Raw genomic sequence first — 16,759 nt, 5'->3', positions numbered from 1 at the left:
CATGCACGTGAGCCAGCCACTGCTACCCGCACGATGGGCGCCCCACTGCTTCCGCCCTCGCGCAGGACCCTGGGTGCGGCCCGCTCGGATCAGGGCATGTGGTTCATGTAGGTGTGTGATGCGCCGATGGTGCAGCGCGTATCCGAAGAAGGGAAGGACACGAAGAGCCCGCTAGCCGCATAGCCCGATTCGACAGCAGACGGCCCGTCCTAGATGGCGAGGATGTGGCCGCCGTGCAGCAGAGGTAGGTGAGCTGTAGTGGTGTATGCGCGTATATCTGTTGCGGACGTGCTCGTCTGTAGAACGGACTCGCAGAAGAAGCGGACGTGTATCCCCTCCTCGCACGGGGGGGGGGGTATCAGAGAAAGAGAAGAGGACGGCAACGGTACGGGAGTACGTGTTCACGTGCTGGTCTCTATGTCGGCGTAGTGCCGTCTCCTTTTTCCCGCGCTCGCGACTTCAACTGTGCCACACCCACTTTGGCTCAGGCCTCGAAGTGTGATCCTCAGCGTTGGACGTGCTGCGGTGCGCTTCGAGCTGGTGCTGTAGGGTTTGTTTGTGCTCACCGCCTTCTCCGCATATTCCTACAAGAAACCAAGGGGACGAGGTGCATCGCCTCCCCTCCTTTCTTTCTGTTGCTCAAGGTGTGTGGAAGCGACGGGAGAGAAGTGCGGGGCAGAGGAAGGCAGGCGCAGACGCGCATGTGCTTTCACGATCCCTCCTTTGCTTCCATCGCCCCACTGCTGTGCATGCTTGAGGTCACGTAGGCGTCTATTTCTTTTTTTTTTACTGACTTTGGGCTTTCCCGCACACCTTCCTTTTTTCCGGCTTAGGCTTTTCGGTCCACTTCGCTCTTTGCGGTGTGTGTTATTCACCCCCCCCCCCATATATATGTATAGATGGGTGTCTGTGCGTGTGTGTGTTTGGCCTGACGCACGCACACATATGCATTCGTTCTCGTTTCTTCTGCTTGTCTCTTCCCCCTTCCCCCTTCCTCCTTCCTCCTCCGTCCTCCCCTCCCCTCCCCCGCGTCCATTTGCGCGCCTGTGAGCGCACGCTTCTGCGTCGCTGAAAAATACAAAATTGTTTTCTTTACGTTTGCCTTTGTGTGCGTACACGTGCGTGTGTGAGCGTGTTCGAGGTGGTTTCTGCCGTGGTCTTTCATTTTCTTTTTTTTCGGTTGTGAGTGCGTGTGTGTGTTTGAGGGGCAACGACCAGCAGCAATGGTGAGGGACGAAGCCCCGTTTTCTTTGTCCATCTCTCTCCTGCCCACTCTCTTGAACGCACGCCTCGACCGACTCACCGCTCACCGCCTCTTCCATGTCTTTCTCGCTCTCCCTGCGCGCTCTTGTATATGGGTTGCTGTTTCACCGCAGATGTCGGGTGTGATGGGAGAGGATGACGTTTTATGTACGCGCGCCTTGTTACTTTTTTTTGTGTGTGCGTATTTGTTGTGGTGGGATGCATCACTGCGTAAGTGTGATGAATGTGTGCATGCACGAGTGCACCAAGCTCTCTCCACCCTGTCAACACCACCATCACTGCCGCTAATGTCCAATCGCCTACAACGTCACGTTTAAACATCAAATCTGTCTCTACATGCAAACCACAGAGGAGGCAGATGTGCTTGCGAGCGTTTACGCCGTATATGCCTTCATACATGTCTGCACCCCAACACACACACACACACACACACAGACCCACACAGACAGTCAAAGGCAGACAAGCCTTCCCCACCGAATCGCTCATCCTTTGTTTTACGTACGATAAGGCGACGCTGCTCATCCCACCGCTGCACCTCCACGAAAGAAAAAAAAAACAAGCAAAAAAAGGAGTGCAGACAAACACGCGTGTGCTTGTTCTTTTTTTTTTTAGTTTTCGCTTCTTCCCTCCCTCGGCGCTTCGTGATGACGTGTGTGCGCGCGTGACGGTGTGCTCTCTCTTAAGTGATTCCTTCACGCGCTCCCTTGTTTTCTTTCTGTTTTTTTTTTTTTAGTTTCGGTGTTGGTTGCTGCAACGCGTGTTTTGTGGCGTGCGCGTGTGTGTATGTAGCTCTCTCTTGGCGTTGTGAATGTCCAGCGTAGAGGTACCGCAGTCCTCTTCGAATATTTTCTGTATGTCTTTTGGTCGATATTCAATGAGCTCTCTCTATTTAGCACATTTAGTTACGCGTCACCCCCTCTTCTTCTCTTCCCTCCAGTGTGTGCGTGTGTCCATTTCTTTTCAATCCTAGACACGCTTGAAGAAGCCGCCTCCTGACCCTCTACGCTGTGATCTTGTTGCCGCAGCAGGTCGCGCCTTCTTCACTGTTTTCGTCCCGCTGCCTCTCGCACTCGCTCTTCTTGTTGTCGTCTCCTCCACTCCACGCCTGACGCAGAGTGAGCATTTGAATAGCCATGAGCTTCTCTGTGTACAGCTCTGCGTGAAAGGTGAAGAGTGAGATGGCGGAAGGGATTGGCAAACTGGCACAACGTGGCAGCAGACGCCGACAAGTGGGCCTACATATGCAGACACCGACTAGCTCGTCGCCTCCGTGACAAGTCGGTAGGAGCGTCCCTCGGGAAGAAATCCGCCTATGTGCCGCAGGAAGCTGCTCTATATTTATACAAGCACACGCAAACGTAACAGTAAAGAACGCAGAACCGTAAAAATCAAAATGAAAAGACTACTCTCCTTACTCCGGAGCACAGAGGCTGCTCACCAACACTTCACGACACAACTGCGGAGCAGCACCGTGCGTGTGCGCTTGTTGCATGATGCGCGCCCCCTTCCCCCTATGGGTCGCCTGTGTGTCTCTCCCGCTATTGGCTTGGGTGCGCGTGGAGCCGGCGCGTATCTGCTGCCTGCTATGGCGTTAGTGCCGCCACCCTTTCGTCCATGATCCTCTCCCTCTGCCTCACTTGACCGATCTCGTCTCGCCCCCCTCCACTCTGCAACGCCACACGCCGCACCGCCAACCATCGAACGACCACCACTACTACTGCCGCTCTCTTTCCGATACCGCTACAACCACTTCTCCATACGCACACACACACACACATGGTAAGCATCTCATTCCTCTTTTTCTCGTCTTTTCGTTTTCTCGTATACGCAAACGACCGACGCCTCTCCGCGCCTCTCTCCATATCCTCACGTTCTCTCCCATATCATCCTTTCTCCTCTTCTCCGCCCGCGAGCTGACGAGATGATGCAGCTGTCGGACTGGTTCTCGCAGGTGCAGTACCTGCACGCGCGCCGCGAGAAGGGGTTGCATCCGGTTAACGAGATGAACCGATTCACCATCCTTGTGTGCGGGCTGTTCTGCGGGATCTGCGTATCGTTGCCTTACACGTTCGACCTGTACACGACGCAGCTCCGCGACCAGTTTGAGCTGTCCGCCGGCGACCTCTCGACAGTGAGCACTGTAGGACTTGTGTTCTTCTTCTTTCTGCTGCCGTTCAGCGTGATCTTCGAAATGTTCGGGCCGTTCGCGAACTTCATGATCTGCCTTGCCACGGGCGTGATCGGGACGGTGGGCCTTGCGCAGACCTTCTCCGGCGCGATCCCCGGCAACGTGACGACGATCAGCATGTTCTACGCGTTCCTGAACCTGGCGAGTGGGCTGATCGACACGACGTACATCTCGACGTTGTTCGAGGTATTCCCGCGCAACCGCGGCCCTGTCGTGTGCCTCGCGAAGGTGATGACGGGGCTGGGCAGCACGATCTTTGCGTGCCTGAGCACGACGCTGTTCAAGGGCAGCTTGATCGGGTTCATCTACTTCCTGTGCGCGTTCATCGCCGTTGTGACGGTGTGCGCGAGCGCGCTGATTGTGCTACCGCTGTACTACATGAACTGGTGGCGGCTGCGCGGGAAGAGCGCCGAGGAGGTTGCGCTGCTGCGCACGACAAAGCCGCTGTACGAGTACAAGTTCGTGCCTGTACGGCGCCTGATAGTGGGATACGCGGTCGTGCTGACGTTGATCGTGTTCTTCACTGTGGAGACACCGGTTGTGTCGTACGTGAGCCGCTTGCCGCGCTCGGTGGAGTTGACGATTGGCGTTGTGGTCTCCGTACTGACGCTGTGCCTGTTCCTGATGCTGCTGCCGCTGCGGTGGCTCGGCGGGATGGACGAAGCCGCGCCGTTGGATTTCGAGCTGCGCGCGATCGCGCTGTCGTACGAGGCATCTGCGTCGGAGCGCGACGCGTCGGCCGGCGCAGCGGTGGCGGACGCGATGCCGACAGGGGGCAATGCTTCTGTGAGCATGAACAACTCGCCGGCGTCGACGGAGAGCGACGCGGAGGGCGGCGCTGCGAGGGCGGCGTCGGAGTTGGACTCGTGGCAGGACCCACGCTACCCGGGCTCGACGGTGCTGGACTATTTGAAATCGCTGGACCTGTGGCTGATTCTGCTCTACATGTTCTGTGTTTCCCCGATGGGGATCATAATGTCGTACAACGGGAGCACGATTTCAATCGCGAAAACGGGGAATCCGCGGAGCACGCAGACGGCTGCGCTGTACACCGCGTTCATTGGCCTGGGCAACAGCGTGGGCCGCATCGCATTCGGGCTGTTCGAAGCGTATGTGCAACACACGAAGGGCTTGAGCGGGCGCCGCCGCGTGCTGGTGACTGCTGCGCTGTTCGTGAGCCCGACACTAGCGACCGTTGGTGGTGTGCTGCTGCTTGTGCTGCCAGGCAAGCTGATTCTGCTTCCATACATTGTTGTGTACATCATGAATGGCTTCAGCGCGGCGCTGCAGGCTCTAATCTTCACGTGCCTGTTCGAGAGCTTCCACAACACGCTGTACAACATGGCGTTCATGGTGATGGTGATTTGCGTGATTGTGTTCAACCGGCTCCTGTTCGGCATGTACGTCGACATGCAGCACCGCAAGCTGCGGCTGAGCGCGTCGCAGGAGTGCAACCGCGCAGTGTGCATCGAGACGCCGTTCATTGTTGCGACGTGCCTTGCTGCCGGCGGGCTGCTTGTTGCGGGGCTTGCTCACGTGCGGTACGCGCGGTTTGTTGCGCGCGTGCAGGAGTGGCGGCCCGGGGCGTCGAAGCCGACGAAGTGCTGTTCTCCCCACTCACGCCCGTAACGCTTTTTCTGTCTTATTGTTTTTCACGGCTGTAGCCGTGCCTGCCTGCGTGTGCAGGCAACTAGTGAAGAGAAAGAGCGACGAATGAACCTCCGCCGGCGCTGCTGAAGAGGACGCAGCGCCATGTCAGAATAAAAAGGGAAACTTGGGGACAAACCCGCCCTTTGTTGGCATGGTGGCCTTCCTTTTTGCTTGTCTTGCTTTTACTTTATTTTGTGTGTGTTTGTGCTGCCAACGGGGCGTACTTGCATCGTGAGCCGGTCGCTCGCGTTGGCACGTTGCCCTCCCTCCCTTCACCCTCCCTCGAACTCGTCTCTCTTGTCCGCGACAGTGACGCAGTCTGAAATCCTCTTTACCCATCCGCGTGCATGTACCGGCTCCCATACACGGACTTCTTCACATGCACTCGTAGGTGCGAGTGCGGGCGGCAGCGGATGCGTTAAACGACTGTGAACGGACGAGAGCGGCGACAACGCCTCCGCATATCTACTGTCCCCTTCTCTCCCGTTTTGCAACCGCTGCGCCTTCGCGTATGCTCCTCTCCACCCACAGCTGCGCACACGAGGGCACGGGCGCACGGCGGCATTATTGGAGAGAGGGGAGCGGGTGCGTGCGTGGTGGCGGCTCACGTAACTTCTTTTTTCTTTTCTCTGATGTGTTTATCCCTCTTTCTTTCCTCTTGTGTTTCTCCACATGCACAAACACACACAAGCACAGCCCCCCTCCCCCTCCCTTCCTAATGTTTCTGTCGTCATCTCGAGCCGCCCACTTTGCAGCTAAGCGAGTGGAGCAGCGCCCCCCCCCCGCGCGACGACGGCGGCAAACACGAGAAAAATGGAGGCCGCCACGCCCTTTGGTTTGTCTTGTGGCTCTATACTCGGCCCCTCTCCACCACTGTGCGTGCCGGCCGGCCTGCGTGCGCGCTCATCGACTGTTTCTTGTGTGCCATGGTTACGCTACCCACCACTGAAACGCACGCGTGCGTGAGAGGGAGAGACTTGTTCTCTGGTATCCACCCCCTCCTTTCCCTCCCCTCTCCTCCCCGTAGTGTTGAATCCATCTTCTCGTTTTTCCTATGCAACGGCGCATCCTCCTCTTGAGCCCGCTGTCCTCTCCCGCCCCCGCTCCCCGCTGGCGCGGCGCAAGTGAACGAAAACACCACAGCCGCCAGCTCTCTTCTCAGACACGCCACACACACGCTGGCCGCATAGGCCCCGCAAACCAGAACACGCGAAACAACGAAAAACTGATGCTCTTCTCCTCGTCGCAGCGGAGAGAGTGGGGAAGGAGGCGGGGACAGGTGGACGCTGTGGTGGTGTGTGCTCTGCGAGTGTGTGTGTGTGTGGAAGGGGCGGGGGCGGACACAAAGCCGCTCGATGAGCGTGGGCAAAAACAGCAGCATGGCGGAACGGGTGAGGGACAACGCGAGTGCATTGCGCGTCCTAGGTGTGTAAGTGTGTGTGTGCGTCTGTTGCTGCTTGTGTGCGCGGCGGCGTGAGGGATGCGTGGCAGTGTGCGTATGCCTGCGGAGAGGGACAGGAGAGGCCGCGCCTTGGCGTAATGTGGGAAAGAGGCAGACACAGCGGAGGGTAGGAGCGCAAGTAGGTGGCTTCTGTGCATGCGTCGGACGCCAGCGCAGAGGGAGCGGAAGAGGGAAGACGATCGAAGGAAACGCTTGGCGACAAACCCGTCCTCGCGTTATTCTTTTCCTCCTCTCTGCACGCGCCACCCAACCCCCTGCCTCTAGCAACCGAGTTGTTGCCCCCTCCCCCGGCCTCCCTTTCCCCATGCGTGTCTCTTCCGCTTTCCCGTTGGGGAAGCGATGGCGTGCGTCTGCCTTCCTTTCCATCACATTCTCCGTCGACTTCCTCTTGCCTCTCTCAGAGGTGTGGTTGGTGGTTCTCTATTCTCTGTCTCCCATAAAAGGTGCACAGACATGCCTCGGCAGCGTCGAAGTTGCGACACGGCACTTGTGTGTGTGCGCGGACGCAGGGACACGGCACGCGTGAGAGGGCGAGAGGCGGAGCGGGAGAGCGAGTGGTGCGACGTGCGTTACATCTCCAAATCCTTTCTGCCTTTCGAACGCAGTGCCTCATGCTCGGTACGTTTGCGCGGGGTGTGCGCCAGCTCGAAGCGCACTGACGCGATGCGTTCGCCTTTCTCACGGATGGAGTGCGCGAGGAAGCACCCGCGAACACCAGTGATCAACGAAAGCCACAAGCGAAAGAAATGGAAACACGACCGCTCTTGCGAAGTCGCGTGCTCTGGTTAATGAGGGAGGCGTCTTTTGGGAGATGAGCACGACGTAGCTACCGGCAATGCTGATGCGCGGACGCGAGGGGGAGGTTGCTTGCTACAAGTAATGCGCACACCCGCCCCCTTCGCGTGAGCTGCTTTGGGTTTGCTTTAGTCTCCCTCTTCCCCTCTCCGCTCCCCTCCCCCCTCCCTCCCACTCCACACATTCGAACGGTTCCAACGCTGCCTTTCTGTTTTCGCTCTGTAGCTGCCCTTGCATGCGTTCTGGACGGGACGGCGGTCAATCGCCCATCTGGGCGTTGTGGCACTTGCTGCGTCTGTAGCCCCTTACCCCCCCCCCCTGCGTGTTCTCTCATTCTCCCTCGCTGACCTCTTCTCCATCCCTCTCTGCCTCCCCCTGTCAAGCTAGCTCTGCCTCACGTGAGCGGAACTGCTGCTCCGACTCGTGCACCGTGCACACACACGCACCTTTTTTTTTCGGAAGTGCGCTCTGTGGGCGCGTGGGCGACTCATCGGCTCATATTTGCATCGTTGTCGTGTGCTCGGCCTGCACTCTCTCGCGCGCATACCTTCTCTTTCTATGTGTGATCTCGTAGCCACATGGCTACATAAAGAGGAGCGGGAGAGATGGAGCAGAGCATTCTCAATCTGCAAGACTACACTGCCGCCTCCTCATGGAGGAGGCGGGATCAGTTGCGGGGTCTGCTGAGCAACCACGCAGACCTTGTGACGAGCCGCATTCCACTCGCCGCCGAGGGTGTGCTCTTCACGTCAGCGCAGATAGCACTGCACAACACGGAGAAGGGCTTGGCCGTCTCGCTAAGCCCTTTGATGGGCACCAGTGCAGTAGGGCTGATGCCCCTCGACGAGGCCGTGCCGTCGCTGAACGCCGCAGCGCGCATGCGGTGGCTAGACATGGCAGAGGGCACAAAGACCTCTTGCGTGGAGTGGTGTGAAGACCTGCTTTTCCTCGGCTCCAGCCGTGGTCGTGTGCTGGTGTGCGATGTGCCAGTGGCGAGCTGCCGGGAGAGTAGCGGCCTATTATCTCCATGTGGCGCGCTGCTGACCAGATCTTCGGAGGTAGTGCTGTCTCGCGTTACCGTGCCGCCGAGCGCGCCGGCGTCCTCCACGCTGGTGCGCTCTGTTCGCGTCAACCAGTGCGTCAGCAAGACCAGCGTGCTCGCAGCACAGGACACGTCTGTTTATCTGTGGGACCTGACAGGAGGATCTCTGCCGGTGCAGCGGTGGCTTCCACACCGACATATCGACGCGGCGACGCCGGTCATGTTCGCCGAGTGGGCTCCAGGGAGCGCGAGTGTGGTGCTGAGTGGCACCTATGATAGCAGCGTCATGCTGGTAGACACGCGGAGCGCCGCAGCAAGCAACAGCGTAGCCTTCTCTTGCCGCCGCGCAGGCGGCTGTCCAGCCGTAGCGCACTGCGGTGACTTTAACCCGCTCCTGCCCTCCATCGTTGCGGTTTCGTTTTCGGACGGCACCGTGGCCGTCTACGACGCCCGGTACCCACTGCAGGCGGTACAGACCGTAACGACCCTGCAGGGCGATGCGGTGCGACTTCGATGGTGGCGACACAACGCTGACTTGCTGACGACGGCCGGCAGTGATGGCTCAGTGGCGCTATGGAACCTGCGCTGCCCGCCATCTTTCTGCGTTGGCAGGGCGCAGTACCAGATGCCGCTTTCCGACTTGGCCATGACGAACACGTTCTCAGATCAACGGGCGATCGGTATAACCGTGGGTGGCGAGCTGACCATGACAGGCCTGCAGCCGGAGGCGCTCATGGGGCTGGCGCCAACCTTGTCCTACGGCAACGATGAAGCCGAGCGCAGGGGCAGCGGGGGCCCCAGCAGAGGCAGCACTGCCTCGCCACCAACGCCGCCCATCACTGCGGCTGAGGAGGAAGCCCTGCGTAAGGAGGAACACGACGCGTGCGGCTTCTTGTACTTGCGCCGGTTGAAGGAGGCGTACCAGATGTTGGCTCAGTGCGCAAGTCGTCGCCTGGCGCTGCACCAGACAGACGTGGCGATGCAGCTCATTTCTCACATTGATGTGGTGCGGGTGCCGCTCTTCGACTACGCCGGCTTCGTCGAGCAGCTGCACAGCGCGGCAAAGGGAGTGGACGACGTGCTGCAGGTGCTGGAAGAGAATGGGTGGTCCTATGAAACGATTCGGCTTCAGTTCGAGGCGAGCGTGCTTCACTGCTCCTCGCACCTCTCGACGACGGTGGCGCTGGATCGCATTCGGGCTATGTCGAAGCCGAACCCCTCCGACGTGCAGACACTGGAGGCCCTTCGACTGAACGTGATGCTGCACCGGGTGCTCGACTCCGAGGACGTCGATCAGGTCGTCGTGAGCGTGCGCACCGCGCTCGACTTAATCATGGCACACCCGGGCATCTCCGAGCTCATCGACGTGCAGACTGTGGAGCAAATTGTACGCCTGCTGCTGCGCAAGAACTACCCAGAGGGCGAGAGATTTGTGCAGTTCCTCCTCTCGCAGCTCCGCGTTGACAGGGAACAGACGGGCGTGCCTTACCAGCTGCTCCGTGCGGCCATGAGCGCCGCGCAGGAGCCGTCTGTCACGATGGGGATGCCAACGCGCGCGGCGCGCCGTTTTGTTGAGCGCTTCTATCGAGACATGGCAGTCGCGAAGGACGCAGTGCTGACGCAGCTACACATTCAGCGCCTGGGAGTGGAGCACTACCGTGAGGTGATCACCATCGTCAACGCCTACCAGGAGCGGTGCATCCAGAAAAACTTGCCCGGCATGTTCGGCTGGGTTGCCCTGAAGCCGTTGCTGCTGTTTCTTCACTGCCTCACGGCGGACTCGAACTACGTGACGTTCTTCTGGGTCAGCGTGCAGTACATCGAGGCGTTCGCGCACTTCCCGGGTGTGCGCAAGGTGGAGGCGGTACTGTTCGCCGTCGTCGACCGCATCCACAGCGCCGCAGGGAAGATCACGAACGACCTCGACGAACTCACCGACACGACGCGCTTTTCCATCCCCATGCTGAGGCATGTGGACAACACGCTCAGCACGACGCACGAGTTTCTGACGGTGTTGATTCGGGTGCAGCTCGATTGCGAGAACGTGGCCGTGGCTCGCAACATGCGTGCGATGCCGCCTGTAATGGAGCAGGTGCAGGATGTGCTGAACTCCGCCTCCGAGGACGTCCTCGAGGCGTGGGCGGGAGTGATGGATGCGCTGCTGGAGTGCGACCAGCCGGACATGATCCGCAAATACTGCCTCGCGACGGTGCGCACGTTCTCCGAGCAGATGGAGGACTTGATGGAGGTGTCGGCGAAGGGCGAGGCAGACGAGCGGCTCAACGAGATTCTCGACGTGTGTGACGACTTCTTTGCGGCGGTGGCCCCCCGCAAGGCCAAAGGTGGCGACGACGCCTGAGGATAGGGGGGATGGTGTAGGCAGAGGAGAGCCGAAACGGGTAGGACGTGAGGCCGGCGCGCCGATTCGTCGGTGAGGGGGAAGCAGTGAAGGGGTCCGCGCGGACGCGTCGGCTTGCACACGACCCGAGCGCCCTCTTGTGTGTGTGTTTACGTGCAGGCAAAGTGCCTTTTGTGTCTCTTTCTCTCTTCCGTTCTTTCTGCTGCTGTTGTCCAACACGGCCCAAACCGCCTTCGCCACCGCGTGTCTCGTTGCGGACTCGCTTGCGCTCTTGTCTACGCACGCGTGCGCACGCGTTTCTCTCGCTCTCGTTGTGCACCTCCTTGCGTTTTTCTTGCCATGCGCGCTTAGATACGGTGACACGACTGCAAACATGTTTCTGTGCAGATGCCCCGCCACGGCCTCTCCCTCTCTGTGTCTGTGCTGCTGCGGCGGCGGCAGCACCTCCCCCTCTTTTCTCCTAAAGGGGGTGCCGCCTGCTGAAGCACCTCGTTATGGGCCTGAAGGCGGATTAAGCCGCAGCGCCACAGCTGCGCGTGTGCGTCTCCTCGTCCTCGGCGCAGAGGGCATGATGTGAGAGAAGGAGCGAGTGGCGCATCGCCTTCCCCGGCCTCCCGTGGCCTGCCTCTCTCTGCCGTTGGCTTCCGCCTTCCCTCACAGCCCTCCGCGCACACGCACACTCTTCTCTGCCCTCCGACTCGCTCCCTCTCTCTCGTCTCCCCTTCGCCACCGCTGTGCGAGTGTGCCCGTGTGCGCCTGCGTGGTTATCAGCGAATGCTCCGCTCGTCGTGTTGCGCGTGGGGCGGTGGCCTTGCTCTATGGGCACCGACCACGCTGCTCCGCCGGGGTAGCGCCTCCCGCACATCTTCCTCGCTCTCCGCGTGGGGCGGCGCTGCACTGTTCGCTCGCCGCCTCTCACACTCAGTGTCTGCGACAGGCAGCGCCTCTTCTTCTTCCTCCCGCACGCGTCACAACATGTTCAAAGCCCCGCCGGAAGTCGGGCCTGGCCGGAAGGACACGGAGGAGGCAAACCCGTACAAGTCGTGGGAACACATGAATCACACGTGGCTGATCTTGATGTGTCTGGGCTGCCTCTGCGCGGGCTGGCTGGCGGGGCACTTTGTCGAGGTGGACGAGTCGAAGATCAAACCCAAGTACGCCAGGGAGGACGTGGTAGCATCGGCGTGTAAGCAGTTCGAGTTCCGCCCCGACTTGGCCGCGACGAGCATTCGAACCGCGTTTGTGTTGGCGGCGCGTCGTGCCGGGTTCCCGGCCGACACGGTCGACGAGTCGTGCGCAGTGGTGCGGGGGCTGAACGACGTGGCGGGGATCATGAACTATCTCTCCAACACCTACCCCGCCTCCTCCACCGAGGATGTCGCCTCGCTCGCTGCCATAGCCGGCATCAAGTACCTGAACGGCCCCTACGAGGCAATCCTAGATCAGTGGAGGTGGGGCCGCAACGACAGCGACACGGCCCCAAAGCGCAACATTCCAAAGGACCCAGATCAGAAAGTCTTCTCGATTCCTACGATACTGCACGCCCTCGGCGGCCTGACCGAGGCAGAGTGTGTGGCGCTGCTCGCCTGCCACAGCGTCGGCGAGTTTCACGAGGATGTGAGCGGCCTCGAAGGCGCCACGCACACTGGGAAGCGCTACATACTCAACAACCGCTACTACCAGTTTCTGCTGGAGCATGAGAAGGCCTTTGCCCCGCTGACGGTGGCACGGACGCAGGACAACAAGGAGGTGGCGGCGCTGCCGCAAACTTTGAAGTGCGTCTACGTGAAGGAGAAGGCCGACGGGAAGACAAAGAAGCGGCAGTGTGTCGTGAACGCGGCGGAGCTGGAGCTGCTAAAGAACAAAACGTGGCGCGAGCTCGTGGTACGCTACGCCGCGGACGAGGAGCTGTGGCGGGAGCAGTTCCAGTCGGCCTTCACGAAGATGATTGAGAGCAACTTCAAGCGACTCCGTCCGTACTCGGACCCGAATTCCGCTTAGCGGCGCCTTGAATGTGTTTCGTATGTGTGTGTCGGATGCGTTTACAGAGTTGTTTGTTGTTGTCGTTTGAAGCGTTCGCCTTCCTTCGCGGTATCCTGCGAGCCTTTTCCTTGTTTCCGCCGCAGGCCGCCATCATCTCTGTGTGTGCGTGTGCGCGTGCACAGCTAATGGCGAGGGCGAAAGCAGAAGACGTCAGCACGAATCAAAAAGAAGGCGATGCCCCGTGAGTGTGCTCGCATGTGTGTCATAAAGGGCCTCCCTGTATCCCACCACGCCCGCTCCATCACTTCTCACAGCCCCTCTCTCTCGCCCTCGCACTCACGCCGATGCCCCTCATCATCACCGCCTCGCTCTCCCTCCGTCTCTCGCTCTTTGCTCACTTCCATTTTCACACGCATCATGATACGTCGGCCCGTCCCCTCCATCTCCGCCTGCATACACTCGCACGCGCACAGAAAGGGACAGAGGCAGACGCGAGAAGCTCCTACGTGCCAAAGCACGTACGCGCGTTTCCTTGCGTGCGCCTCTCGCCATGCGCTCGCAACGGCTGCAACCTCAGTCTCACAGGTTCCGCACACCACTGTCTCTCCCCCACCCCACCACTCGACACAGCCGGCCGGATGCCGGGACGTGAGCCGCTAGCACCTCGCGGAGGTGCCCAAACCTCGATGTCTGTCCGCAGAGTCGCCGCCCCATACGCATCACGACGACCACCAGGCAATAACCGGGCACGACCGGGGTTAGCTGTCGGGCAACGCACCGGTGCCGACCTTCCTACCACCACCACCACGACAGCAAGCAGGTCGGGTCAGAGATCCCCGGTTCCGGCGGAGGCAGCCCCAGCTTGTCCTTGCTGCGCTGCGTGCTTAAAGGCGTTGCAGGAGGTACTGCACGCGTACAATGCGCTGCTGCTCAACTCAAAGCGACTTTTCATAGACGACGCACTGCACCACTACAGCGGTGACGAGGCGTGGATTCGCGTACTGCGCTCGTTGGGCTGGTCCAATGAGCCGGCTCCAGCAACCGGCGTGGGAAGGAGGAGTGATCTCGCGCAGAGGTAGTCGGCCTTCTCTCTTTCTTGTGGAGTGCGTGAGGGCAGGGTTGGCGGGAGGCTTCTTGTTGAGGCGTGCCGCTCATCAGTGCTGTGAGTCTGGGGAGCTGATGGCGATGGCGAAGCTTCCGCGTTTCATGCACAGCTTCCGTGCGATGTTTTCCTTCGCCCCTCAAAACGGCTTGTCCTTCGATGGAGGTTTGCCTCCATCGGACACCATGCGACTTCCACCTCTGCTTGGCGTGCCTCGTCTTTTTTTGTGTGTGTGCGCGCGCGTGCGTGCGTGCGTGCTTGTGTATGCCCACGCCGTTACCTACTGTAGCTCACGTGCGCACGCCAACACACACACACACACACGCCGTCGTGCGCACAGAGTTAGATCCACAAATGGAGAGAAAAGAAGCGGCACAGCTGCTTATTCTCCCCCCTCCCACACACACGCCACCACCACCACCTCATGTCCACGGGGTGCACGGCCCTTCGCCAAAGGAAAGAGGGTTGCTGCGGCGACGAAGTCGCACGCGGCTCACTGTGATTTGGCGCTCTTCTCTCTCCCTTCCCCCTCGCTCTCCCAGCCTCTCCATCTCTGCTCTCCTCATCTCTACCCTTTGGGGTCGATCTCCATATTCATGCGTGTGTGTGTGCGTGTGTCGGATGCGTCTCTCTGCGCGTGACAGTGTCGATGCCGTAGTTTCTGTACTGCGCGTTGCCTCCGCTGATTATTATCATTTTCCTTTGCGTTGTATTGCGTGTCGCGTGAAAGAAGAAAACACGGCCAAGTGTGGGCTGTAATTGATAGAGCGCCTCGCATCGCGTCAGCGACTGCCCTTCTCCCTCTCTCCCTCCCGCCCTCCCTGCAGCAGGAGGCCGTGTGCGCAAGAGAAAACACAGCAGCCGTGCACGTGCCTTCGCCGGCCTGGGACATACCCAGGCAGGCCAAGACACACTTGAGCCCACATACACAGTTGCAGACGTAGAGGCGCATCAAACTGTTTCCTCGCTTCTTCTTCCGTCATCGTCGCGCTGCCAGCTGGCTGCTGCTGCTGCTCTCTCGTCTTATCCTGCGTTGCGGGGGGTGGGGGCGCAGATGGAGGCCATTATCGAGAAGACGCAGAAGGAGCTGGGGGCTGTGATCCAGGCTCCGAGGCTCACGGACAAACTGCTGAGCCGGCCACCATTCCGGTACATCCACGATATTGTCATGTCCTTCATGAAGGCGACCGGCTTCCCTGACGGGCTCTTCGACGCGGATCAACTCGACAGTGCCAAGGTGGCGGATAAGAAGGCCAAGGTACAGTTTCTGGAGAAGCTTATCGCCGCTGTCGAGGCTGCCACTGGCACCCCTGTCACCGCACGCCCCTCCAAGATCGTCGCCGGCGAAGAGGCGGAGAAGACGAACGAGCTCTTCCAGCAACTTGCCCAGTGCGCCGCGCTGTCGTCGGCGCAAAAGGCGGCGGCGGTGCGGAAGGTGAGCGGCGGCGGCGAACCAGCGCCTGCAGCCGCCGCTGCCCCGGCGCCGTCGTCGAAGAAGGAGTCGGGCGAAACCAAGGCACCGCTGCAGGAGACCGAGGAGGAGCGCACGAAGCGGCGCGAGGAGGAACGCCGTCGCCGCCACGAGGAGAAGAAGCGGGAGGCGGAGAAGGCGAAGGAGAGGGCAGCGGCGGAGCCGCCAAGCCGAACCAAGGAGGAGACCACCAACCAGGCCGCCGCGACCGCTGCCTCTGGCGAGACGGAGCGGCACCGCCACCGCGAGGAACGGAAGCGCGAGTCGACAGGAGCCGTCGACACCGCGACGACGAGCGCGCGCAAAGCGCCGCCGCGCCCGAAGCCGACGCACGAAGTCATCGAGGCGCAGAATGCGGCGGCGGATGCGACGCCGGCGGTCGGTGTCATTCGCGAAGGCAAGCGTGGCAAGGCAGACACGGAGAGCGAGGACGAAGACAAGGAGGACTGGCAGAAGGTGGCGGAGCAGTACGAGGTGAAGCCGGCGGCCCGGACCGCGGCCGTGGCCGAGGACGCTGACGTTAAGGGTCTGCTTGGGCAGCAGGCGCTCAAGGCGAAGCGTGACCAGGAGGCTGTCGCCCGCCGCGCTGAGGTGGGCGGCGACGGCGCCGCTGCTGCCGCCCCTGCGGGTGGCGGCATCATCATCCACAGCAGCAAGAACACCGCCTCCCGCGGTGGCGGCAGTCACGCGCTTGGCGACAGCGACCTCCACCAGCTACGCGAGCAGCTGCAGCTTCTCACCAAAGCGTCGAATCCACTCGGCAAGTTCCTGGAGGCCATTCACGACGACATCGATAGCATGACTCGCGAGCTGGATATGTGGCGCAGCGAGTCCCGCAACCAGGCTCTGGCCGCCGCGGAAGCTCGTCGACAGACTGAGGAGAGCCTGCAGGAGATCCACGCGAACCTGCAGAACTTAGAGGATGCCATCAGCGACCAGGTGCTCAAGACGAACAACCTGCGGCAGACTATTCTCGCCAACGACGCCGCCATGGAAGTAATGGCAAAGACCATCGTCAACCCGGACATGGCAGCACAGTAGAAAAGGGAGGGAGGCGATGGCACTATCCGTGCACCCTGCCCTCGCCGGTCTCCGCCTGTGCCTGCCTCTCCCCACATGGCTGCAGCTTGTTGCACGGACGCACGCACCTTCCACGCTGCCTTGGATCATGTGCGTGCGTACATCCTAGCGTGTTTCTGATATTTTCCTCGCTTCAAATGTATAGATTCTTTGCACAACGGCCGTGCGCGTACAGGGGGAGGGGGAGGGGCTAGACCACGTAGGGCGGCGGTGACGGTGCCCTAATCGGTGCAGATGTGTATGCGCGTGCGTGTACATGTGTTTGGTGTGTGGCGCAGGCACTGAGTGGTGCCGGAGCTTTTCTCTCCATCCTGTACGTGGCTTTTGTGGTTGTATGCATGCCTCCTCCCGTCCGCCGGTCTCG

General features: G+C 60.4%; 5 protein-coding genes across 5 annotated transcripts; all 5 read left to right on the top strand.

Moving 5' to 3' along the window:
- Positions 1 to 3,184: 3,184 nt before the first annotated feature.
- LDBPK_211920 (hypothetical protein, unknown function) lies at positions 3,185 to 5,080 on the top strand (the record flags this gene model as incomplete). Its single annotated transcript, XM_003860661.1, has 1 exon — positions 3,185 to 5,080. The coding sequence occupies one exon, from the start codon at positions 3,185 to 3,187 to the stop codon at positions 5,078 to 5,080; it is 1,896 nt and encodes a 631-aa protein (XP_003860709.1).
- Positions 5,081 to 7,963: 2,883 nt separating this feature from the next.
- On the top strand, positions 7,964 to 10,759 carry LDBPK_211910 (hypothetical protein, conserved; the record flags this gene model as incomplete). The annotated part of the gene is made up of 1 exon (XM_003860660.1): positions 7,964 to 10,759. The coding sequence occupies one exon, from the start codon at positions 7,964 to 7,966 to the stop codon at positions 10,757 to 10,759; it is 2,796 nt and encodes a 931-aa protein (XP_003860708.1).
- A 975-nt stretch (positions 10,760 to 11,734) lies between these two features.
- LDBPK_211900 (hypothetical protein, conserved) lies at positions 11,735 to 12,760 on the top strand (the record flags this gene model as incomplete). Its single annotated transcript, XM_003860659.1, has 1 exon — positions 11,735 to 12,760. The coding sequence occupies one exon, from the start codon at positions 11,735 to 11,737 to the stop codon at positions 12,758 to 12,760; it is 1,026 nt and encodes a 341-aa protein (XP_003860707.1).
- Positions 12,761 to 13,380: 620 nt separating this feature from the next.
- LDBPK_211890 (hypothetical protein, conserved) lies at positions 13,381 to 13,821 on the top strand (the record flags this gene model as incomplete). The annotated part of the gene is made up of 1 exon (XM_003860658.1): positions 13,381 to 13,821. The coding sequence occupies one exon, from the start codon at positions 13,381 to 13,383 to the stop codon at positions 13,819 to 13,821; it is 441 nt and encodes a 146-aa protein (XP_003860706.1).
- Positions 13,822 to 14,898: 1,077 nt separating this feature from the next.
- On the top strand, positions 14,899 to 16,356 carry LDBPK_211880 (hypothetical protein, conserved; the record flags this gene model as incomplete). Its single annotated transcript, XM_003860657.1, has 1 exon — positions 14,899 to 16,356. One exon carries the CDS (start codon positions 14,899 to 14,901, stop codon positions 16,354 to 16,356), a length of 1,458 nt encoding a protein of 485 aa, XP_003860705.1.
- Between the last annotated feature and the right edge of the window lie 403 nt (positions 16,357 to 16,759).

This window comes from Leishmania donovani, chromosome 21 (assembly GCF_000227135.1).
Source record: "Leishmania donovani BPK282A1 complete genome, chromosome 21".
Lineage (NCBI taxonomy): Eukaryota > Euglenozoa > Kinetoplastea > Trypanosomatida > Trypanosomatidae > Leishmania > Leishmania donovani.
Note: the sequence above shows the minus strand (reverse complement) of the source record. Positions and strands in the feature narration are given on the sequence as shown.